At 48.1% G+C, this 25,713-nt stretch overlaps 1 protein-coding gene across 6 annotated transcripts in view; it reads left to right on the top strand.

The window, feature by feature from the left end:
• The window catches only part of MORC2 (MORC family CW-type zinc finger 2), a 597,165-nt gene that overhangs the window by 64,380 nt on the left and 507,072 nt on the right, over positions 1–25,713 (top strand). For all 6 annotated transcript variants that reach the window (XM_078667274.1, XM_078667271.1, XM_078667273.1 and 3 more), the window contains exon 4: positions 17,452–17,486. In XM_078667274.1, coding sequence (XP_078523400.1) covers positions 17,452–17,486 — 35 coding nt within the window. The remainder of the gene's footprint in view (positions 1–17,451; positions 17,487–25,713) is intronic.

Raw genomic sequence — 25,713 nt, forward strand, 5'->3', positions numbered from 1 at the left:
ATTGGATAACATTGACTGGTTTGATTTAAAAAATCTTGCAAGTGTGAAGTTTCGGAAGCTATAAATATTCCTATAAAATCACCTGAATTCCGAAGTACTCACCTGTGATCAGGGGAGAAGCCAGTACTGTACCTTGCAGCCCAGTACTGAACCGCAAAAGTAATCCTTACCGGGTTTACTAGTAATCTGTATTTTCTCCATTGGTCTGCTTTTCTATGAAATTTCTTTTAAGTGTCTACTTTTGAACGCAGTGTAGGGCTGGCGAGCGGGAGGGTGACCCGTTTCCAAGGGACACGTAGCAGGCGCCTCCACAGCGTGGAATGTGATATGATGGTTGGCCCACTAGGACTAACTGTGTTTCCAAGCAACAAGGGAAGAGGAGTTAGTATTGATGTTATGTATATGTCAAAGTGATCTAGGGCGCACTGACAGGGGTGGGAGGGGTGGAGGGTGGGTCCTTCGGGGGTTTGGTCTATAAAAGGCACAAATGCAAGATGTAATTTCCTTCTGGAATAGTGATGACTGAGCTATGCTATTTCCAATTATATTCTGCTTTCTGCATTTACTTGCCAATAAAAGTTGTTTTTACAACAAAAAAAGTGTCTACTTTTGAAAATTTGAAATTTTCTGTAAAAATCATACGAAATACTGAAACGCAATTACTCACCTGTTTTAAGTTGAGACCCCAGTGCTGGACCCAGTAGCCTAGTACTGGATTACAAAAGTAACAAGATCATACTTTACCTGCACCCTGAACTTTCTCCCATTGGATAACATTGCCAGTTTTTCATTGAAAAGTTTCTAAGTGTGAACTTTTAAAACAGCTTTATATTCCTGGAAAATCACTACCATAACTAAAACGATTTTACTAAATTGGTTTCAGCTTAGACCCTAGGACTGAAACTAGGATCCAGTCCTGGAACTACCAAAGCAATCTACAAAGTAATCAACTGCACATATATGATGAAAACCCATTGAGCTGAATGCTATAGTGTGTTTAGAATTGTGTTACCTACTGCAACCCCTGTATCTATTGTGTTCACAACGTTTATTGCCTCCTTGCAAAGTAATTACATGAGTACTCATATCGAGAAAAGTATATTTTTATACAGGTTGGTTCTAAAAATAAAACAACTATATCTGTTGATATAAAAACAATTGGCCTGGAGTTCAGTCTTTGAGTGTGTGAAACCTTTTGCTGACTGATTGTGTACAACAAATGCTTTACACTTTCCTCTGGTACTGCCTTACTGCTCGACCAAGCTACCACTTTTGAGAGTAAGGTCAGTCCTGACTTTAACCTCTGTTATACCTCTGGGGTTTGTGGACTCTATACACACTCTACCTTATTCTGGCCCAGTATATATAGAGCCACTTTCTCACACCAGGGAAATAAAGAATGTTAATTAATGTAATGACCGTTGCTTGGAAGTAATATGGGCATTACCACTTAATCTCTTTCCTCTTCCCAGTCCTGATCTGAGGGTAAACAAAGCAGCAGAGTCCCGTACAACAGATCCAAAAGCTTTTCCGCAACCAAGAACCTGGAGCCAGGCAATTCCAGAAGACCAGGCAGCAGCCCAGAAAGTAAAAAAATAACATTTCCCTTGTCACAGCCCAGAGGCAGACACCATTCCATCAGAACTACTACCCAGTAGTGATAAATCTGGGAAAACCACCGTCCACACTGAGTAACGAGCACCCCTTGACCATGGCTGATGACAAAGTGGCACAGCCTGATAGGAATTTAATAATCCACTGCGAAGTTGACAAGTGATGCAAGTTAGCAAGATACTAAAAGATGACACTAGTTAAAACCTCACAGGACACTATCACTGGGCACTCCAACCTGAAGAGAAGAAAACAGGCCAAACCTAACAGCTTGCTAGTAGCAAAAGATATATCGCATGGACTCTGAGGAAGGTATGATGGAAACCAGTGGAGACAGTACTGTGAGGAAATCGAATACTCTTAGAATTAATGGAGCCCAAGTTCCGTCACATTGACAGACCTTGCAGCAGCAGAAAAAACCTCGAACATTGGAAAAGAAAACAGAACAGCCAACCAACCTGGTTGCCCATTCTCGTCTTTGGAAAGGCAACAATAGTGAACTGCTAGCTAGGGAATGTTCCATGTGCCAAGTCAGGAAGATCCAGGGTATCAGTAGGAAACAAAACCAATATCACCCAGTGTGGAAGAGGACCTTGACAAAAAAGGAAGGTCCATAGTGGCAAAGGTGAGCAAATAGGAGAACCAGAATGGACCAAAATCTAGTAACCTAAAGGTAGAAGCAGGAGACCACATCAGTATCAACCGTATGCGAATACTGGAATACCCCGGAGCACATACAAATGGCTAAAAGTTCAAGATCCCTGGATGGTGTGATAGATCATACCATGGCAAGTCGACACCGGAAGCACATGAAATGGGCTGATTTACTATCACAGCAGGTAAAATACCCTAAAGAAGGCCTTCAGTGAGCTCCCGAACTCCAGGTCAATAAACCAGTAAAGGAGAAGACTGCATTCATAGTTGGCCATACTGAAGCCATAATAGTTATATAATAGTTATATACCATACTCTTATAAATGCATCCATTTCCGCGCAGTGCAATGTGGAAAAGATGGAGAGTACAGAAGGGCAGGATTGTGATGGGACCAGTCGGCTTCCTGAAAAGTGCAAAATTGCAGAGACAGCAGCTTTCAAAGGAGAAAATTGTGGCAGCCTGATTAGCAAATGCAAACTAGCTGGTTCAATCAAACGTGGCAACACAATACTGCACTCGTGGGAAAAAAAAAACGTTGAATACAGAACAATTTCAAAACCTCATAAATGAAAGGAATGCAAATGCATATTGGACCCAAATCATGAAGCGCCAAGGTCCTAGGAGAGACATCTCAGTGTGAAAGAACAGTGTAGTCCAGTTACAGAAACAGAGACAGTTCTGCCCAAAGAGTAAAAAATCTACAGCATGGCCAAATGACTAGGGAGGTAGTCAAGAGAAGGCATAAGCTGGCCAAAGTTACAAAGCAGTGATGTTGGAAGCAGACCGTAGCACAAAGCTGCACACTAGCATGCAATGTTAACACCACGGGTTGGTTGGGTGTTACATGTAAAGTCTGCAGAGGAAAGTGCTGTGCAAGCAAAAGTTGTATGCATAGGGAAAGCAAATTGAACCCAACTTCAGTGAGGACTGTTTCAGTGGTATGGCAAGCAAATGCATGTCCCAAATCCTGGCAAGCTAAACCACAGCACATACCTTTTGCTTAAAACCCATGTCCACCAAGGTCTATGACATTAGAAACTCTGTAAACAAAAATGAGGGATTGAAAAGACAGTTAGAATATAAATGCATCTGAAAGAGACTATTAGTTATAGAGTCCTTACCTTAGAATTACCCCCAGGCGTCAGACTGGATCCGGAGAATTTTTCTACAGCAATACCCCTGCATGTCGGTAGGTGGCGTCTGTCAACTCAGCATCCGTCGGCTGTGTCGTGGTCGCCGGTATGACATTGCGGTGCCTACTTGGACACCGCCCCTGCGCGCTGACGTCAGTTCTTTCTTTTTCCGCACCAGTCTAGCGCAGATCTGGAGAGGGTTTGCTCCTTAGTAATTTTTTGACTAAACGTTTTTTGACTTTTGTCGGTCTTTTTTCGAGTCTTCGACTCCTCGAAAGATGTCCCACCGTCTGACCGGATTCAAGCCTTGTGACTGCTGTCACAAACTGATGTCCGTGACGGATCCGCACCTCGTGTGTCACTGGTGCCTGGAGTGCGACCACAACCCAAAGTCGTGCTCCGACTGTCAGGCCATGAATCCACACTCTTTGCGGGAGCGGTCCCGAAAGCTTTTGGAGGCCCGGCAGTCTGCTCCGCGCCGCTCCCGGTCTCGCTCGAGGGGAAGGTCTCAAGTCTCAAGACCCGTCGCGGAGCCACCACACCATGTCCAAGTCTTCGCACTCCTCGGGTAAGTCGAAGCACAAGAAGGCGGTGAAGAAGCAGCGAAGCTCTTCGCTCAGGCTGAGGACGATTCGGGGGATGTTCAGGCAACTTTGCTGGGCATGCTCTTCAATGACCTATGCCTTTTTGGTGACAAGGCAGACTCCCCGCTCAAACGTTTCAAGGTTTCTCAGGCTACAGCCAGATATTTTACCTTGCTGCGTCCTCCCTTCCCCCACAGTCTGCCTTTAGTCCCTTTCGTGGCTACGGAAGGGGCACCCCACCCCGCCTGACCGAGTGAAGCCACTGGCCCGGACAACCTGCCCAGCCTCTGCATTGCCGCAGACGTGGAACCCAGCGTCACGTGTCTAGGAACAAGCGGGCGGGTAAGTCCACCCTTTCACCCCCTCGAGCAGCCTCCAAACCGTCCTAGTCTGGCCTTTCAGAGCCATCAGTGGCCTATGGGTGACAGGATTCACCATCACCTACCCCACTGGCAATCCATCACGTCAGACAGGTGGGTTTTGCAGATAGTCCAAAGGGGCTACTCCCTCCCCTTCGAGATTATCCCTCCCTCCATGCCAGCGTTTCTCGACGCATGTCGGAGGATCTTGTGGCGCTTCTCCGCCAGGAAGTCTCAACTCTCTTGGCCAAGAGAGTTATCAAGAGGGTACCTGTGCTAAAGTAGGTGCCAGAAGTAGGTTGTGGTTGCTATTCCCGCTACTTTCTGGTGCCCAAGAAGGGCAAAGGCCTGCGCCCTATCTTGGACCTCAGGGCCATCAACCGATTCCTCTGGAAGGAGAAGTTCAAAATGCTAACCTTGGCTCAGGTCCTGTCTGCCCTCGACCCTGGAGACTGGATTGTAGTGTTGGACTTGCAGGATGCTTATTTTCCTGCCAGCCCTTAGGCGTTACCTACGGCTCGTGGTAGGCCACGCGCATTTTCAGTTTACCGTGCTCCCCTTCGGACTTACCTGTATCACTCCGGTGTTCACAAAAGTGATGACGGTTGTCGCAGCTCATCTGCGCAGATCATGTTTACCAGTCTTCCCCTATCTCGACAACTGGCTGTTGAAGACGTGCTCGCCCCAGGCTGTCGTCTCCCACCTCCAGACTAAGACAGACCTCCTGCACTTGCTGGGGTTCACTATCAATGTGATGGATTAAACCCAGATCTGTTGACTGGGTGTGAGTGTTTGATTGGTTCAGGTGCTCCGTCCATCACCACCCCCTTTTGTACCGCTTTGTTCGCCATAAGTTGGCAGGGTATGCTCAGACGTGAGTCCCTTGCTCACTTTGCCACTGGATTCAAGCAAGCCTGGCTGAAGACGGCTGTAATGCCAGAAACCGGTCCTAGGAAGCTTGTTTCCGGTCCAGGGAAGGCATGGCTGGGAAGTTCGGGCTGGACTGTTCCCATGCGGCACAGGGTCAGACTGATTTGCATATGGCCATGTCTGAACTGGGGTGGCAGAGTGGGCTAAAGAACGGTGATGGATTAAACCCAGATCTGTTGACTGGGTGTGGTGTTTGATTGGTTCAGATGCTCCGTCCATCACCACCCCCTTTTGTACCGCTTTATATAGGAGTGGAAGGCAGTACCATGTAAGGCCACCAGAATTGTCTGTGAAAGAGGTCCATGGTTTTATGAAATCACGGATGGATGGATTGATGATGGTCATGGCACATGTACAGGGCCTGTTGCTCATGGTCTTCCAATGGGAGATAGTACTGGTCTCCTCTGTATAGAAAACTGTCTCGTGCAGTGATTCCTGTAAGGTCACCGATCCATTCTTTGTTTTTTGTTTGTTCTAGGCCTTTGTGTAACTGGGTGAAGAAGGAGGAGGAAAGGATAACCCCTTGGAAATAATGTTCAGGAAGGATGGATACAGGTTCGGCTTAAGATGCATCTTCTTCGGTTTTGTCCAACCTGGACAGGGCATCTGTCCTAACATTTTCCTTTCCGGGGCGATAGATCAGGAAATCATACTCATTAAAAAAAAACAGGGTCCACCTCAGTTGTCTCTAAGTGAGGCCTCTGGCAGAGCGGAGGAACTGTAAATTCCTGTGGTTTGTGTATATGGTTACTGGCTGTCCGGCATCCTTGAGATAATGACGCCATTCTTCGAATGCTGCCTTGATGGCAAGCAGTTCACCGTCGCAAAAGGTGTAGTTGCGTTCTGCTGGTAGCAGTTTTCTGGAGTAAAAGGCCACAGGATGTAACCGGCCAGTTTCAGCATTACGTTGTGACAACACTCCCAAAGCGTTTTGTGAGGCATCGGCTTCCACTATGAAGGGTTGTTCAGGGTTAGGGTGTCTCAAGATGGGAGCGCTAGTGAACCTTTTCTTCAGGTCCTGAGACGCCTTCTCTGCTTTGGGGTCCCATAAGAAATTCACCCCTTTGCACAGTGGCTAGAGATGGGAGTAACAATGCTAGAAAATCCTGCGATGAAGCGTCTGTAGTAGTTGGCGAACCCCAGGAATCTTTGGACCTGTTTGACGGAACAATCGACGGCCATTGCAGTATTGCTTCGACTTTTGTGGTGTCCATTCTGACCCCTTCAGGAGTTAGGATGTGTCCCAGGAACTCGACCATGGTGGTGTGGAACATGCTTTTTTTCCAGCTTGACATAGAGGACGTGGAGTTGTAGCTGTTACAGGACAGCACAAACGTGACTGATGTGCTCGGGATGTTGTTGGAATAAATCAGGATGTCGTCGATGACACAGAAACGATCTATGTATTCCCCTCAATACCTCGTCGATGAAGTACTGGAAGGCTGCTGGGACGTTGGAGAGTCCGAAGGGCATGACTTGGTACTCGAACAGGCCGTATTTTGCTCGGAACGCGGTATTCCATTTATCGACCTCCAGGACCCTGATGAGATGGTAGGCTCCACGTAGGTCCAGTTTATTGTAGATAGTGGCATCTTTCACTTGATCCAAGAGGTTGGAAATGAGCGGTAAGGGATACCGGTTTTTGATGGTTATGGTGTTCATGGCCCTATAGTCAATACACGTTCTCCGGTCTCCCTCCTTTTTTGCCACGAAAAAGAGGGAGGAAGAGACGGGCGATTTGGAGTGGCGTATGAATCCGTTTTGTACAAACTCATCCAGAGAAGCGCATAAGTGGTTGTTTTCTTTCTCCGTGGGGGAGTAGATGCGGCTACATGGGAGAGTCGAACCAGGGATGAGATCTAGCCTACAATTGAAGGAGCGGTGTGGTGGTAAGATGTTAAGCCCACTTCTTGTCGAATACAGAGGCCAAGTCTGCATACGCCTCGGGTACATTCCCTTGAGTAACTGTACGCATCCCAGATAAGCGCACTGATCGGGATTTTATCTCTCGCCTACCGGATTCGTTCTCTTGTGGATAGCAGGCGGAGGTCAACGAGAGGAGTCCAGCGTCATGATTCGGGTTTCCCAGTCGATGTGTGGGTTGTGAGTCACCAAACATGGAAGACCCAGGATGAACTTGAATTGAGGTGCGTCAATGACATCAAAGGCGATGGTCTCTGTGTGTCTGTTCCCACAAGTCATGTTTGGAAACGTATAAGCCCAGAGGTCAGGTCGGTGCCGTCCACTGCCTTCATGCTTTCTGTTTTTTCTTTGGTCATGGTAGATATGCCCAAATCATCCATGTACCGAGTGTCAATGAAGATCCCCATAGCACCAGAGTCGATGAGGGCTATGACCGTCCATATCTGGCCCGTCGGTGACTGCAAGGTTACCACTATTCCAATGTGTCCGATGTCGTCAAGGGATCTGGAGATGGGGGTCCGTATGGAGGAGGAACCCAGTAGACCGACCCCTTCACCTACTGGGTTTCCTCGTTTCCCGCTTCATCCCTGCGGGTTACGTAAAGAGCGTAGGGTTTGATGGGTCTTGTCTTGGCAGGTTTCACTGGGCACTCCTTGATGAAGTGTCCGCTTTTGCCGCAATACAGGCCCAAGTTCTGTTTTAGTCTTTTTTCTTTTTCTTCGCGGGTTAGGGGACCACGGACTCCTGTTTGTATTGGTGCGGGTGCTTCTGGTGCTTTCACCGGTTCATTCCTGGTTTTGTCTCTGAACGCAATGAATCGGGAATCAGTGCCTTTTGGATTTCTCTTTTTTCCGCTCCTGCAATCTGTAGTTCATTCTGACCAAGTCGATGAAGGATCCGGTGTCCTCCGGGTGTTCGGATAGTTGTGAAATAAGATCATTGACCTCATCCCGCAATCCTCTGTAGAATACAGATACCTTTTTGGTTTCTGGCCATCTGGCCTCGATAACCAGTCTATTGAAGGTGGTGATGTAATGTAGTAGATCAGAAGTATCTTGTTTAAGGTTGAGGAGTTCATTGTCTGCAGCTTGTACGAACGTATGGTGGACGAACATCCGTCGTATGGTTTCCTTAAAGACACAAAGGCTATACAGCATAGGGTCGTCGTTTTCGACCAACGCTATTGACCACTGGGCGGCGTCTCCTCCGATATAGGACAAGATGAATGCGATCTTGGAGGCGTCTTCTGGGAAGACAGAAGCACGATAAATGCGACCTTACAGGCGTTGTCTGGGAAGGCAGAAACACGCGCCATGAAGTGCAGTTGGCACTGATTGAGGAAGATGCTGTATTTGGAGCTATCGCCAAAAAGCATTCTGGAGGAGTTAGCTGGACTGGGTGAGGAGCTATCACCTGTATCAGTGGGTTAGGGCTGTGAGAATTGGCTAACGACCCCTCAGGGTTCAATAAAGGAGGCCGCAAAACACCCTCCTGTTTGGCTTTAACAGCAGGGTCTGGGCCCCAAGCCTGTTTGCCCAACGGCTATCTGGCCCTGCAGTGTCGTAATGTCTTGGCGTAGGCTCAGGTTTTCTGCCTGTATGCAAGTCAACATGGCTGCAATGTCCTGCAGGGTTGTCATGAATATTTTGTCACACTTGCACTCGGGGTAAGTCAATAGTTCAAAGTTGTTGCGTGCTCTAGGGTGTACTCTCCGTTGCGGAGTACAAATATATATCAAATGTTGCGTGACCCTGATTGGGTGACGTCCCCTAGTCACAGCTGTGACTAGGGGACGTCACCCAATCAGGGTCACGCAACATTTGATGTTGGGGTTGCTCATGATGTCCGTGCGAGATATTTAACGTGGGCTTCAAGTTCTGTCAGAACCCCACAAGCCTTACCTCGTGTACTCGTGGTGCTATCTCGCAGGGACAACGTGAACAACCTCCACCGTCCCCCCTCCTCACCCTTTCAAAGGTGCGTATACAGACCGAGGCAAGTATGGGACATGGGGAAGGAGTCCTAATGGCGTTGGGAGAGGATGCCGTCGGTGAAGACCTGGGAAAGAGTCCCACTGAGGCTGAGGAAACTCTCCTGGGTATCGCCAGCTGGAAACGAAATGTTGAGTAAGTTTTGGAAGTCTTCAAGGTGGAAGGGGGAGGACGAACAGGAAGGCAGCCAAAGCACGTTCCTGTTCCTGTTGCACCAGAAGAGGGTGACACCAGCGGTCCTGGGCGCCTGTGTAAGAAGGTTTGGCGACCACGCGCTCCTGCGCTTGCCGCTACTGGTAGGGAAAACACCACTTCTCCTTTGCGTGACGGAAAAAAAAGGAAAAAACAACAAGCGCTCCTGCGCGTTATTGAAACCAAAGAAAACCATGACTAGGCGTTCCCAGAGCGTGTCGCGAGGGTGAAAGTAATAATAATAATAATCCACATTTGTAAAGCGCACAATCACCCGTAAGGGTCTCTAGGCGCTGGGGGCCGTCGGAAAGATTAAGCAAGCTATTGCCCAGAGTCACATGGTGCTGGGCTAACCTGCCGCCGGAGCCGGGGAACGAACCGTGATCCCCAGATTCAAGCGTCAGTCGCCCTGGCCGCGGCGCCACACCTCTCCCTCGCTGCGGAAATACAAAGTAACCACGACCACGCGTTTCCAGAGTGTGTCTCGAAGGGAAAATCAGCGATGCGCACCTGCTCGTTTTGCCAGCAAGGAGGACACTTCAGTGCGTCAGCGGGGTCCACGGGTCACTCGTGGAGTGGGGGCCTCTGACCTTCGGTGCAAATGGTGCTCGGGTCTGGGGCTTCAAGCACCCCCATGCACAACTTCGAGTTACCTTGTGAAGTGAGTGCAGCTTGCAAAATGCCGGATGTCCACGAGTTCCGGTCCCACGTCTCGCGTGTCCGCCACGGGTCTCAGCTTTGCTGTGAGCGAAGGTCGGAGTCAGAGATGTCTGGAAGTCTGTGTCGTGTGTCGCAGATTCTTCGGGATCCGGCAGGAGCCTCGAAAATGCAGACCGGCAAAGTTGCTGTTGGTGCCTGTTTGAACAGGGTGGTCACTCCTTGACCACAAGGGAGATGTCTTCCGTCTTCCAGTCGGAATGGAATGTCGAAGGTCCAGGATTTATGTTTCAGAGTTTCGTCCAGAGTAATCTAAAGTCGTAGGAACTAGGGGGCATATGTAGGTAATTTCCATTTTGCGATTCCCAAATAGCGATTTTTAAGGAATCGCTATTTGAGAATAGCAAAATGGAATGTAGGTAAAAATTTGCAATTTGTTTGCAAATCTTTAACATTCCTTATTTGCGATTTAGCAAATTGCGAATCGCAATTAAGGAATGAATGGGGATACATTCTTAAATTGCGATTTTCTGTGTGAAAATCGCAATTTGAGAATCGCAATTCCAAGGGTGCCAGGGTGTCCAAAGGACACCTGTTGCACCCCTGGAATGTGCCTGTAGGTACATGTGGAGCACATACATGCCCTTAAGGGCATGTCTGTGCGCCACATGGCACTTTGAATTTTTAAAAAAAAATGCATTTTTGAAGGAAATCGCAAAATACCATCTACTTGAAGTAGGTGGTATTTTGCGATTCCTTATGCAAAAATCGCAATTTTTAAAGCACCCCTACATAGCATTTAAGGAATTGCAAAATTGCGATTCCTTAAATTCTATAAGCAAAATAAGGAATCGCAATTTTTGCGATTCCTTATTTTGCTAAGTGGCACCTACATATCAAAACGCCGTTTGCGATTCGCAAACGCAGAAATTTGGCGAATTTCGGCATTTGCGAATCGCAAACTGCTACCTACATATGCCCCTGGGTTCCTATACTTATACTAATTTAGGAGCTGGACTACCTTTAAGGTCCCTCCTATGGGTGGACCTGGGAAGGGGGTGGTTACACCCCTTTCCCTTTGTCCAATTTCGCGCCAGAGCTGGGGCAGAGTGCCCCAGCAACCGGTTTGAACTGGGAAATGCATGGCGCACCTAGTGTGCCCAAGGCAGTGTCTGGAAAGTATTCACTGAATGCAGCCCTCCCTGCCCCAATACACAAAAGCATGTCTGGGGAGGTGCCAGCACCTCCTTGGACAGGATACCTATTGTCCAGGCCTCCCCTGCCGGAGTTTCGTCTAGCATCAGGAGGACAGACTCGTGTCTGTGGCAGCAGCATCCATTTTGTGATGCTGAGGCTCTGTTTAACTTTAACCGGGTAAACCAGTAACTACATGTCTTCTCCCTCTAGAAGGGTGGAATGCTACCCCTGCCGCCAGAGGGGGGGTAGTATTCCAAAGTGTTTGACACCTTACAAAACATGTTTTGATAAAGCCAAACCAAAGTTAGCATTAACTGCGAGGATTATAATGCACTTAAGAGTATATGGTATGACTATATCATATAACAGCTATAAGGAGATAGTTTCCGAAAGCTGCAGAGGGGCTCCGCTCATGCTAGTAAAGTAAAGTAAAGTCCACATTTGTAAAGCGCACAATCACCCGTAAGGGTCTCTAGGCGCTGGGGGGCCGTCAGGAAGATTAAGCGAGCTATTGCTCAGAGTCACATGGTGCTGGGCTAACCTGCCGCCGGAGCCGGGGATCGAACCGTGGTCCCCAGATTCCAGCGTCAGTCGCCCTGGCCGCGGCGCCACACCTCTTCCCCTAGGGCACCCTCTCACATAAAACCAAGCACTCTGCCTCCAGGATTGTTCAGGCCTGCCATAGGAGGGACTTGTAGGTGTAAATGTGTCTATATGTATATATAGATATAGGTATACTATATCTAAGTAAGGGGTGGTTACACCAACTTACCCAGGCTGTGTGAACAGACCCGTGGTGTCAGTTTGGAAGGCAAACCAGGGGTGGCACAATACATGCTGCAGCCCCTGGTAGGCCTAGGGTGCACCTATGCCCTGGGTACCTAGGGTACACTATACAGGGGCTCATAAGGGTGACCCAGTAACCAATCTGGTATGTACCTAAAGTAAATGGTGTCCATTTTTATAGAGAAAGCAGATAGACTGAGGCCCTGAATAGCAGGGTCCCATGCCAACTAAGTCGAAAACCAGCAAATCACCAGGCAAAAAGTGGGGGGTAACCATATAGTAAATATATCCACCTTCCTACAGGTACTGCGTCACATATTTGTAGTCCTTATGGCGCAGCCTCTGCCTCATGTCCCAGTAGGATCCTCTTCGCCGTTGCACCTCTCGTGAACAATCTGGCAAGATGCGCACCGTAGAGTTGTGAACTTGCGTGTCTCCCTTGAGGCGTGCCTGGGACAGGATGTGATCTTTGTCTTTGTAACGTAGGAGTTTCGCTATCCCCACTCGTGGCGGAGCTCCTGGCAGGGGCGCCCATTCTCGGGTGAAGAAGTTTGATAATCCGTCTGTTGCTATCTCTTCTTTGAGCCACTTCTCAAGGTAGGCCGTCATGTCGCGGCCTTCAATTTTTTCCTGTAGGCTGACGATCTGCAGGTTGCTTCTGTGTGATCTGTTTTCTGCATCTTCATCCCTGTCCTCCTGTGTCCGCACTTTTGTTTCCAACAGAGCCATTTATTGTTTCGTGGCAGTGAGCGCCGGTATTGCTTCAGCGATATCCCCTTCATTTGAGTTGACCCGGTCTTCCAGTTTTCTATGGTCCTCTCGGAGCAGCCCCATGTCTAAGCTCAACAAGTCAATTTTACTTTCCAGGCGCTCACTGGATGTGGTGATAGCCTCTAAAATGTCCTGCAGTTTGGGGACTACAGGGTGTATCCCCTGCTGCGAGTCCTGCCCGCTCTCGTCCGCAGGTGCGTTCATGGTGGGGTCTTCTCTATCCTTCTTTTTGGGGGGTTTCCCCATGTTGTCTTCACGTCCTGTGGTGCTCTGGGTATTGCGCATGCTCATTTGGTGCTGCAAATCATCTCCACCTGTCGCTTGCCTGTCCCCTCCAGCAAGCGCTCACCCGGATGCCTCCGTCCCTCACCCGCCTCTCAGATAGATGATGGTGCCAGTCACTGTGTGATAAACCCAAAGTTCTAGCCCTATGCGAGAAGCACCGCTCCAGGCCCCTTCTGCCCTCCGTCTGTAGCGCCCGCTGTCCCAGGCAAAGACCAGGCCACCCAATACTCCTCACTGGGCAAGGTCTTCTCCGCAGGTGTTTGCGTTCTCCGGCCCCGCGCCCTAAAGTCATGCGGGGGGGAGGCAATGCGGTCTTCGTCTCCCCTTCCAGCGACGCACAAGGGGGGCCCGGCATTCTCCTCAGCTTTGTCCCCGTCTGGGCCCACAGCTCCGCCGCCCCACACGCTGCCACACTCGCTCCAGGCAAACGTCCCAAAGGGCCCAACAAGTGCCTCAACTCCCCCTCCAGTTATATACTCCATGGGGCCGTCCCAGGGCCTGTAGATGGTGGGTCTCCCCTAGAAAGCTCTCCTCGGGGGCATCCAAGCCCGGTGCTCCATCTTGTACCGGAGGCGAGAAGGAGGGAACACCCCGGGCCTCTGGTGAATCCGCGCTAGTCTGTCAGTTCTGGGCACGCTGATCGCTATGCATCAGTCACACCGCCACCTTACCGCTGTGCTCAACCATAGTCGACGTGCTCAACTCCTCAGGTGCACGATTGACCTTTGCGCCGCTCCTTGCAGGGGGTGGAAGGGAGGGCACCCCGGCACTTGAACCTCACCGGCGTTAGTTTCGTCTTCCTTAGCTCCCGCCGGGCGCCACCATCTTGGTTTGACGCTCGGCCGCGCTCACCACCATTAACTTCTGGCGGTCTCGCTTCTTCTCCAGAGCACTCCAGCTTCTGCCTCAGCTGCAGGGGTACGCTGTGGGGCACCGTGCCCCTTACGGGGGTTCAGGATGGACTTTGATGCAGCTGGCCGATGGGAGCTCGCGGTTTGAGCTGCTCACTCCATGGGCGCCAAGCCACGCCCCCTCCAATGTCCCCATGTTGAAGTTTGTTGTGAACCCTCAAATCTCGGAAGGAACAAAGAGAAAGGAAAGAGATAAGAAGAAACAAAAAAGAAAGACAAATCTTACCAATAATGTAGGGTTCTCCTTCCGGGGTAACAGCCTCCAGGGGGTGTCGCAGCCAACCCTCCTCCACACCTCTGGAGGGGGTTGGGGGGCCTGAGTTTTGCCACAGTTCTGACCCATTGCAACCTAAAGAACAGTTTGCGGGGCAGCTGTGAGGGAGGAACCCATCCAGTAGTCCAGTGCATTGGGCGATGGTGCAGGTATGCTACACTGAACGTGCTCTCTTTGCACAGCCCCCACATAAGGGGGGGGGAATGTCCAAGGACCTTTTCCCCCAACTCGTGCACCAACCGCTTTTTTTACTTCTTGATTTCAGGGTATGTGCCAAAATCTCAGCGAGATATGGTGCCTAGACCTGCTCCCTCATTGGTGATCTGGAACGTCTCAGCTATTGCTCTTCATCTGTCTTCTTTGCTCCTTGTGTGATTCGCTTCCAGAAATCCTCTGCCTGCTTTGGGTTAGTGCAGAAGTATTGCTTTCCCTGATGTGTGATCTGCAGGCGCGCAGTGTATAGCATAGTGTAGTCAATTTGCGCTTGTCTCAGCTTCTTTTTCATGGGCATTCTTTTCCCCTCCTCTTCCCATGCTGTGTCTCTCACCCTCCCCTCCTCTTTCCCGCCTTCATTATCTGTCTACTTCCCCCGCTCCAACCCCCCCTCCCCTGAATCTCTCACCTTGCCTGCTGTTCCCCTTTCGTATTTGTGCTTATTGTTTCTCCCTACCTTACAAGTAACTATGTTGCCATGCTCTAAGAACTGTAACCTTTGTAACGATGTAACCTGTTACTATGATCTGATGCTCATGTAAAGCGCTCTGATACCTCCGGATCTAGCTAGCGCTATATAAAACTTTTAAAATAAATAAATGGGCAAGAACTTTTTATGGTCTCTTGTACCGCCATCATAAAGTCGGGATATAGGGCGATACTGGTCCCATCAAAATTCAGTCTAGGCCCAGAGCGCAGTGCGCCCTTTCCACTATGAACTGTGTGGAGAAGGCTGCAGCTCTGAACAGGGATGTTAACATTCACTCCACATAATCCTCCATCTTCCCGGTGTTAGTGCTTTCTGGTACTCCCATTATGTGCTTGTTATTATGGCGTGGGTTTGCCTCAAAGTCCTCACTCTTTGCCACTATGACTTTGAGTAGGCGGTCCATCTGCGTCAGTTGTTCTTTTCTCTCTTCTGCTGTGTCCTCCAAGTCCGATATTCGTTGTTTCACCTCTTGTATCCTGTTGTCATGCTTCTCAAGCCTTTGCGCTAGTATATCAACTTGTGTACACACTGAGTCCATATTGATTTTGATAGATGCCAGGCTCTGTTTCATTTTAGTAAAAGGGACTTCATCTCGTCACCTGCAGTACTCATGGTGTCAGAGGCATTCTCCAACATTTCACCTTGCTTATCTCTAGATTTGTGATTGTGCCATTTTTCGGACCTCAAACGGAATCTTGTACTGCCTGCCCTCCATTCTCCCTATCCCCTCTCCTGTCCAGGGGATCTTTAGTTTGGTCTTCCCACCGCCGAGTCGTATGTTGAGGTCCTCTATGTTCCCTGTGACTGTAGGGGCTCAGTTCTCCACTTATCAGGGGGTCCGCTGTATCTCCCCGAGGAGTTTCAGCTCTCTTGCGTCCCCCCTGCTCCTGGCTTTGTCTTGTGCCCCTGCACAGTGAATTGCTGTGGCAGTGTCCTGTTCCTCCTGTATGTAGCATGCCGTGGGGGCTCATTGGCCCGTGCTACCCCCCAGCACAGTACTAGCTTCAGCGTTGGTCCCTTTTTGTTTAGGGGCACCTGTCTCTCAGTTCATCTTCACTAATTGCTCCTATACATGGCTTGTCCCAGTGCCGGTATGCTGTGTGCGTCAGAGCAACCTGTCTGCCAATCCTCCCGTCCGGGTATCCAAGTGACAGCTCTTCTTCACCTCTGGGCTCTTCACCTGAGGTCCGTTCCCCGGCGCTAGGCTCGGAAAGGTAGGCCCTGCTCTCGGCACAAGGCCTCACAACAGGCTCTCGTTGGTTCTCTGGTCAGTTGTTTATCGAAGGCTATCCTGTCCAAAGGGACAGTCACTACACTCCACCACCACCGTTTTTGCTACCGATCATGGGTCTATGTATAGGATATTGCATGATTGTGAACTCTGACTGCAAGAGCCTCACCAGAGTGTGGCTATCTTGCACATGCGCCCCCCTAACCCTCCAAGACATCGTTCTTTCAAGGCCCCCTGTTTGGGTCACTGAGTGGTTTAAAGTACAGGACTAATCTTCTCTCTGGATCCACCATGAAAGAAAGAACTACGCATTCCTAATTGACGCATGTTGTTCAGTAAAATCATTCATTGGTGAGAGGTAATTTTTTGTTCAGACATCTAATCTCTGGAACTCTACCTACACTAAAAAGGATAATTTAGAGTGCGCTGGAGTTCTGGAAAACCAAAAAGACATAGCTTGTCCTTAACAGTTCTCCAAAAACGTCAGCTTGCAAGGTGAAATAGTTCATTTAAGCTATCTGATCTTATCTCACTGTCATTTTTTAGTGCGCTTCGAGCTTAAGCTTAGACACAGTTGGATCACACTTCTTAACTTTACACATAATGCTCAGTATTCATACAAAGGCTGCCCCATAACCCACACGCAGCATGCACTGCAAACTAAAGAGTAATGATGTACGCCACCATTCTATAATGTGCACTCAGGCCTCTTTAAAGTTATGAAACACTATAAAAATTATACTGCTTGATATACAGTAAAGTGTATCTAAAAGATGTTAACGCTTTACCCAGTGTTACCTTGCAGAATCAGCAGTATTTCTGTGGAGCTTGTAGTTATTTCCAAGTGTTTCATTGGCATATGTTAGAACCAGTAACAATCACATGCTATTGTCTGTAATTAAATGCCTAGTACAGAGGAGTCTCTCAGGATATATATAACCGTGTTCTTTCCCCAATTGAGACTCGCATTACAGCCTATGTTGTATTTACCATGGGAGGAGTTATGGTTTTACCATTGCGATCCTCTGAATTTGTATGAATGTGGCTGTAGTTTGTAATGGTGCTCTTACGCTTGTTGGACACTTTAGAGAACTTGTTATATGTTGAAGCATGCTTTATTTGAGTGGATGTAGGGAGCTAAACAAATCAGCAAAGCGAGGTAGCAGAAAAAACAACATCAGGTGTGGTAAATGTTCATTGTTTTGATAACTCATTTCTCGCACTTTCTTACTAAGCCATATGTTTGTTTGTCTTACAGAGATGCTGAAGCCACTAGATGTGATATTTATACTGGTGAGTTTGTAATCCATGTGAAGAAAACCTTTATCGTGTATTTAAATATTGACAATTACTTCCAGTCAGATGGTCTTCAAAATAATATACATAGCAAAGAAAAATTAACATTTGTAGTCATGGCAGTCACTGTGTGCAGAAGGTTTTCTTTATTTGCATGGGGTTGATTCCAGCGGTGCTTATAACAGGTAGCATCCATCCTGTTGTGTGTGATAAGAGGATCTGCAATTTGGGACTCCTGTGAAATGTCAACAATGGGCCCTGGTCTTTTGGACACAAAACCAATGTCATTCTACTGGGCCCACACATCGGTGTTCAGTGAGATAGGCCAAGTCTTAATTCATGAAATGTGCTCCATTCTCTTTCTGTGAATAGGTCATGTCTTTGTACCGAATAGATAGACCCATTTATCCAGTATTGGGGTATCTTTCATAGATTCACATGCTTAGAATCAGAGGCGGGAGACTCGCGGTATAACAAAACATATACATTATAGTCATAAAAACATTATACAATAGGCTACTATGGACAGCAAAGTCACTACATTAGCCTATCTTAGTCCTTTTGCAAAAAGAACCAAACTTGGAACACAGCCAATCAGGCTGCAGCGCACTCTTAGAACCTTCCACAGAGAGGCAAACCCTCAGATTTTCTACCGCACCTCGTGTGACAGGGAGTCTCCCTGAGCTCTGCTCACTTTTTTTCTTATTTTAGCTATCTTTGTGAGTAGATATGTCTGACTCTTCAAAGAAAAGCTTGTTCTTGCCTTGCTCTTCATGTGGGAAGAAAAGATTACATTTTGGGGATCCACTTAAAGAATGTATATATTGCCTTTATCCAGCTCACAACGTCAAGGATTGCAGGATCTGTAGAACCTTCCCTGCCAAGACCTTGAAAGACAGAGAAGGAAGACTTTTGGTTTGGCTGGAAAAGCTGAAATCTACATCAGAGGTGGTTTCTGAAGATTAAGGCAGCGTAAGTCCTCAGGCGTCCACCCCTCAGGCCAAGAAGAGGGATAGATCTGGAGATCCCCCTGAGAGACAGAGTAAGACCCTGAAGTAATCTCATTCAGAGACTGGTCACTCTTCCAATAAAAAAGAGACCTTCATTCTCTTCAGAGGTAAAAATGGGAGAAAAGGTGAAGATTTATCTGAAAACTGCCTCAAAGCAGCAGAAATCACTTTCTGAGCCTCCGTCGACATCAAAAAGTGCTCCGTCGACGATAAAATCTCCTCAAAAGGTGATGGATTCCTCGACATCGACAAAGAACGTTCCATCGTCGACGAAGACTCCGTCGAAGATTATTTCATCGCCGTCGACGATGCCAATCTCGTCGACGCCTACGTCGTCGTCGACATCCATGCCGTCGACGATTCCACCGCCTTCGACAACGATACAGCTTCCGTGGACGTGTACACCGTTGACGATAACACAGATCTCGTCGACGAGCTCACCGTCGACGACACTACAGTCGACGAGCCTACTGTCGACGGCGATACTACTCTCGTCGACGAGCCCACCATCGACTACGGCAGCGACCTTGACGACGTCGTCGACGATGGTTTTTCCGGCGACGACCTCAATGATTTCAACGTTGACGGTCTCTTCTATGATGGCAATTTCTACGGATACTGACTCGCCGTCCATGTACATTTCGTCTACGCTGAAGCGTAAAAGACCTACATCTTTGCAAATTACACCAGTGTTAACTTCAAAATTGTCATCTTCAAGACAATTTTATCAGGATGTTTCCCATATCTCACCTTTACCTCCTAGTCACTATCTGGAGGAGTCAGATGATGAAGGACCCTTTGGCCCAGCACATGATCCTTCTCGGCTCCAAATTAAATATCAGGAGGCCGAAGATGACGAGGAATATTATGAGCCCTGTAAATCTCTAAGAGGCCCCCAGGAATCCTTTCTTCAGGAACCTATGGTTCAAATGCCTGCGACTTTGATGCAAGATCTCACTGCACTGTTGAGAGATTATAATGCACGCTTCCCACCAGTACCGGTTCCAGAACAACCACCTGCGCCTACAGTTTTGCAGGTTGCGAGTCCTGCTGCCCCTGTCTCGGTGCCTCAGGTGGTTTTGCCTACTCATTTCCTTCGGGATGATGATGGTGACACTGTGGCTGAAGAGGGAGAGATACCAAAGTCACCCACTACGGTGGATGAATGGGATGAGTCCTTAATTCCAACACCATCCTCACCAGTCCCTCAGGCGGTTGATTCCCCTCCTGAGGATATAGGAGGTTTTCACGCTATTACGGAAAGGGCAGCAACTAGATTTCATCTTCCTGTATCGATACAGAAGACAGAGTGTTTTCTTTATGATTTTAAAGTTCAAAGTAGAAAATTGGTTCGTTCAATCCCTTTAATCGATCATATTTGGGAAGAAGGGACGAAAATAATGAAACTCCATTTTCGATACCTGCGATTCTCTCTAGAATCGATAAAAAATATAAAGCAACGGATGATGCTCCTGCTTGCCTCTCTGGGCAACCAAGACCAGCCTCACAGGCGGCCCAACGAAAGTCTCGTAATCCATCTATTCAAGTAACGGCGCCATCAGATAAGTATGGGGGATGCCTGGATAACATAGGTAAACGCTTTACCACCATGGCGGGTGTCTCAGTTCGTGCCACAAATTGTTTGGCGATTTTAGGCAGATATGACCGCCAATTATGGTCTGACATTTCCCCTTATCTTGAATATCTTCCTGGGGATAAGAAACAGGAAGCAAGAAAAATACTTCTAGAAGGCGAAAGGGCTACGGCAGAGATTATTGATATCTCTATGGATATAGCTTCTTTGGGTTTTCACCAACTTCCCGTAGCAGCAACTCCTAGACGTCATGGTTGTTTGAAATTTACCACCTTTCGCCTGGAGGTCCAGACATAGATTCTCGACATGCCATTTGATGGGGACTTATTATTTGGGAAACACATAGATGAGGCGTTACAAGAAATCAAAAAAGATACTGATACCGCCAGGGCACTGGGTACTTTACAATACAAAAAGACGCCTTTTCGAGGAGCGAGAGGCAGAGGTTCATATTCATTTCGTGGAGGATATCAAAAATACCAACATCAGGGCAGTCAAGGACGATCTGGATACCAACAGCAGCAGTCCTATAGATATTCCCCAGCGGCCGCTTATAGACAACAGAACAGAAGACGCCAACCTCAAGGCAGAGACTCTGCTAGAAAACAGTGACAATCTTTTAACACCTGCACCAGATCTGCCACAACTAGTCTACAAAATTCCGAATGTACCCTGACATCTCAAAAATTGGAAGAAAATAACCACAGACAAATGGGTATTGGACATTATCAAATTTTGTCACACCCTAGAATTTATCAATTCCCCCCTCATCCACCTCTGGAGAAGCATCCACTTCATCATGCTCTTCTCAGAAATGAGGTAAAAACCATGCTTTCGAAAGGTGCGATAGAAAGAGTGCCTAGCTCTCAGGTGGGGAAAGGATTTTATTCCTGCTTTTTTCTAATAAAGAAAGTCAGGGGAATGGAGACCTATCCTGGATTTAAGAAAACTGAACAAATATCTTCAAAGGAAATCCTTTCGCATGGTCACACTTCAGGAAATCCATCAGCTTTTGGATCATGCGGACTTCATGACAACGTTGGATCTTCAGGATGCGTACTTCCACATCCCAATTCATCCCAAACACCGGAAATCCCTTCGATTTACTGTGGCAGGTGTACATTTCCAATTCAAAGTCCTCCCATTCGGCTTACGTTCAGCTCCGAGAGTCTTTACCAAATTCCTAGCTCCAGTAGCAGCTCATCTCAGACTGCATGGCATCCAATTATTCCCTTATCTGAACGATTGGCTAATAAAGGCTCCTTTCTTTCGGCAGGCTTCTCACACAACATCCACATGCCTGCAGGTTTTTCACTCTCTGGGACTGTCTGTGAACATTCAAAAATCAGTCCTCTATCCTTCCCAAAGGATTCAATTTCTAGGGGCAATGTTGGATGTCATCCGAGACAAAGCATTCTTGTCCAAAGAAAGGCAATCTCACCTTCCTTCTCTGGCGTCAGACCTCCTAAAAAGAAAGTTTGCTTCTGTAAGGATGATCAAATTCTTTCTGGGAATACGATCATCAGCAATTCTGCTAGTACCTTATACCCGTCTGAGAATGAGACCAATTCAGGAATAACTGGACAGTCAGTGGCTGCAAATCACGGGGTCGTTCAACGACCTAGTGCAAATAACTCCCAGTTATGCGAGAAACTCTTTCCTGGTGGAGGCGTTCCAAAAATGCCTCAGTCGGGCTCACTTGTCAGCCTCCTGTATCGGATTTCATCCTCACAACAGATGCCTCCCTTGAGGGGTGGGGTGCACATCTTCAGGATCTCTACATAAGAGGGAAATGGTCTGCTGCAATGGCAAAGATACATATCAATTTTCTGGAACTTCGAGCCATTTTTCTGGCGTTGCAGTCTTTTCTCCCAAGACTTCAAGGATCAACGGTTCTGATCAGAACCGACAACACCACTTGCATGCATTATCTAAACAAGCAAGGCGGTATCCGGTCCCACATTCTGTCTCAAGAAGCTCAAAGCATTTGGGAATGGCTGCTTTCTCATGATATCAAAATCAAGGTGGAACATCTACCAGGGATCCACAACACTTTAGCAGACACTCTGAGCAGGACCTCAAAGTCCTGTCACGAATGGGAGCTGGAGCAAACAATTGTGGAGAATGTATTTCAGAAGTGGGGCTGGCCAAATCTGCATCTCTTTGCCTCCAGGAACAATCGAAAGTGCCCATTCTTTGCAAGTTGGGAGCCAGAGAAGGGCTCTTGGGGGGAACACCTTCATGATGAGATGGATGGGGATTTTTGCTTACGCATTCCCCCCTTTCCCGTTGATCCCAAGACTTCTGCGCAAGCTCAAGATGGAAACATGCTGCATGATTCTCATTGCACCGAAATGGCCGCGTCAACATTGGTTCACAGAGCTTCTCCTACTATCCAAACGCAGACTGTACCGTCTTCCAGCCATCCTGAACCTATTGTCAATTAGCAGAGGCCAGATTCTTCATCCTCGTCCAGTCCAGTTACAGCTTCATGCATGGTTTCTGAATTCACAGAGTTTAAGGAGATACATTTACCTCAAGACTGCAGAGACATTCTTGCTAGAGCAAGAGCTCCTTCTACTTCGAAATCGTATGCGTTAAAATGGAAACAATTCTGTTCCTGGTGTAGCTACAAGAATATACATCCTTTAAAATGTTCTCCAGATAAGATTCTAGCTTATCTTTTATCGTTATCTAAATCTGGTCTCATGTTTGCTTCGGTTTAACTACATCTAGCGGCCATTTCTACCTACAGGCGCTCTACAGGAGTGGAATCCCTTTGTTCTAATCGTCTGATTAAACAGTTTCTAAAAGGGCTTTTTAGAACTTTTCCACCTATTGGGGCTCCTCCTCCAGAATGGAGGCTTAATTTGGTGCTGCAACAGCTAATGAAGCATCCATTCGAGCCTATTCACAAAGCCGATTTAAAGTATCTCTCATGTAAAACAGCGCTCCTAGTGGCACTTGTGAGAAGTTGGCCTGATATGATGTTCACTAGTTCTAGTGACCACCTTGTATCAGTCCAAACAACCCTTATGGTGATTGGTTGTAAGTCAACCTTATAGACCAGCTATCCTAATGGTAGCATGGACAAAGCAGTCTTAGGCTAAACTCTTTTGGCATGTGAAGCCAGCTGTTTTACCACAATATAACCCCTTGAATACCAGATGAAAGGACACCACACAGGTTGTTATGAAAATAAACAGTATATTTATTAATAACAACACCTCTGAACTCTTTATGAGGTCAGAGGGCTAAGCACATGACAATCTCTTCTGAAAAATACGTTACGTTGCACGAAATCACAATGGTGCCCTAGGGGCACGACAAACCATATACTAAGTAAGTGGAATGTGAAAGTCAATAGAAGGAATGGAGCTGTCCAGAGGCTGTAGGATCGATGGGACCACGCTACCCTAACACTAGGTAAGTACTAGGAGGCCCACGGAACGCGTGTGCAGAGTGTGAACTCACACGCGAGATGCGTAACAACGTCTATGGACAGTACAGTTCAAGTTAAAGGTGAGTACGGACAATCCTGATTAGATAGGACAACAACGACTGTGGAACTGGACACTAGGACAGTTAAACTACCCTTGAGCACCGAAATGCTCTTGTTGCCTCACCCACGGGCCGCGGGTGCTTAGGGTTCAAAGTGCGTCGGGTTCTCGCGTTGAAGTCAATGGAGCCTGAAAGAAAAGATGCTGCAGGCGACCAGGAGGAAGATGTCCGGTGCAATCCAAGGGTGGATTGTTGAAGTAGGAGACCTGAAAGCAGAGGGGACAATGTTCACAGTCACTAGCCAGTGACTGGAGTTGAACCAGGAAGGAACCAGATGTCGTCGTCGCGATCAGGTGAAGGGTGGACGCTTGACTCTGCAGCCACGTGGACCAGGAGGTGTCTTCGACGACCAGGATGGAGGCACGAGCTGTCCCACGCAGGCTCTCGCTGTCGGCGGTGTTGGATCCGGAATCGGCGTCAACAGGCCTTGGCAAAGGCAACCCACGTGGTGAGTGAAGAAAGCGTCTGGTGCGGACTAGGAGAGTCCGGAGTGCCCCTCTTTTGGAAGGGAGCAAGGGCCAGTCTGGAGCAACCAGACCAGCAGTGAAAATTCAAAGTTTCGTCGTCTAGGAGGTCACTAGCCAGCCGGCAAGTGACCAGACAATGCGTCGAGCAGGAACCAAGCAGAAGGGCCCCACGCAGATCTCGTGGATGCTGGAGGGCTGATCTTCGGTGCAGGGTCTGCTCGGGGCTGGGGCTTCTCAGTCCCCAAAGCACTTGGTCGAGTTTACCTCGGGAGTCGTGCTGGAAGCGAAGTGCAGTTTCTTCCAAGATGGCCGGTCCCACGTGTCTCGTCGCACCCACGGGTCTCAGCTTTGCTGCAGATGTGAGTTGAGGTCGGAGAGGTCTGGGAATCCGGGTCTCGTCGGGCTCTGAAGTCTGGATCCTTGAGGGAAGACGACAAAGGGAAGCCGCTGGACGCTTGGTGGTGCCTGCTTGTGCAGGGTGGACACTCCTTGCCCACAAGGGAGATTCTTCAGTCTTCTGTGGAGCAGAACGTCGAAGTCCAGAGTTTCTTCTTGTAGAATATGTTCAGGATAATCTGATTTGGAATGGGACCAGCTCCTACCTTTATTCTCCTAAAGGGGGCTGCACTACTGACTAGGTCTCTCCCCTGGGTGGGACCAGGAAGGGGGGTGGTTACACCCCCTATCCTTTGTCCGGTTTCCCGCCAGAGCTGGAGCAGGGATGCCCCAGCAACTGGTTGGAACCGGTGTATGCACAGGACACCTTGTGTGCCCCGGGCATGTCTCATTCCTTTCAAGCCTACTCTACCCAATACACAAAGTCCTGTCTGGGGTGTTGCTAGCACCTCCCAAGGCAGGAAACCCTTTGTCCAAGCCATCCTCGCTGGAAGGACTCCCAGCAGCAGGAGGTCAGACTTGTCTGTGGTGGCAGCATCCATTTTGTGATGCCAAGGCTCGAGTTAACTTTAACCGGGGTTCTCAGTTACATACATGTTGTGTCCCTCTAGAAGGGTGGAATGCTACCCCCGTCGCCAGAATTGGCGAGGGGGTAGTATTCCAAATCGTATGACACCTTACTCGACATGTTTTGATAATGTTATACCAGAGTTCGCATTTAACCGCGAGGATTATAATGCACTTAAGAGTATATGGTATAGCGTTATCATGGAACAGCTATAAGGACTTGGTTCCGCAAGCTCTCCTACAGCACTCACCTCTGCTCGAAGAGTCAGTGAAATACAGGCTTTCTCTATTAAGCAGCCTTATTTGAAATTTACCAAGGACTGTGTCCTTCTAAGAACTAATCCTACGTTCATACCTAAAGTTCCCTCTTCATTCCATCTTAACAAGCCTGTTATATTACGCTCTTTCTTTCCTAATCCGTCTTCCTCTGCTGAGAAATCATTACATACCTTGGATGTCAAGAGATGTTTAAAGTTCTACATTTCACGAACGGTGTCCATCAGAAAATCTGACCAATTATTTATTTCCTATGGTGGTCAAAACCCAGAATTACTGTGACGAAGTCCACTATCGCAAGGTAGATTGCATCTACTATCCAATTCTGCCATTTCAAAGCTGGACATCCTTTG

Source organism: Lissotriton helveticus, chromosome 11 (genome assembly GCF_964261635.1).
Source record: "Lissotriton helveticus chromosome 11, aLisHel1.1, whole genome shotgun sequence".
Taxonomy (NCBI): Eukaryota; Metazoa; Chordata; class Amphibia; order Caudata; family Salamandridae; genus Lissotriton; species Lissotriton helveticus.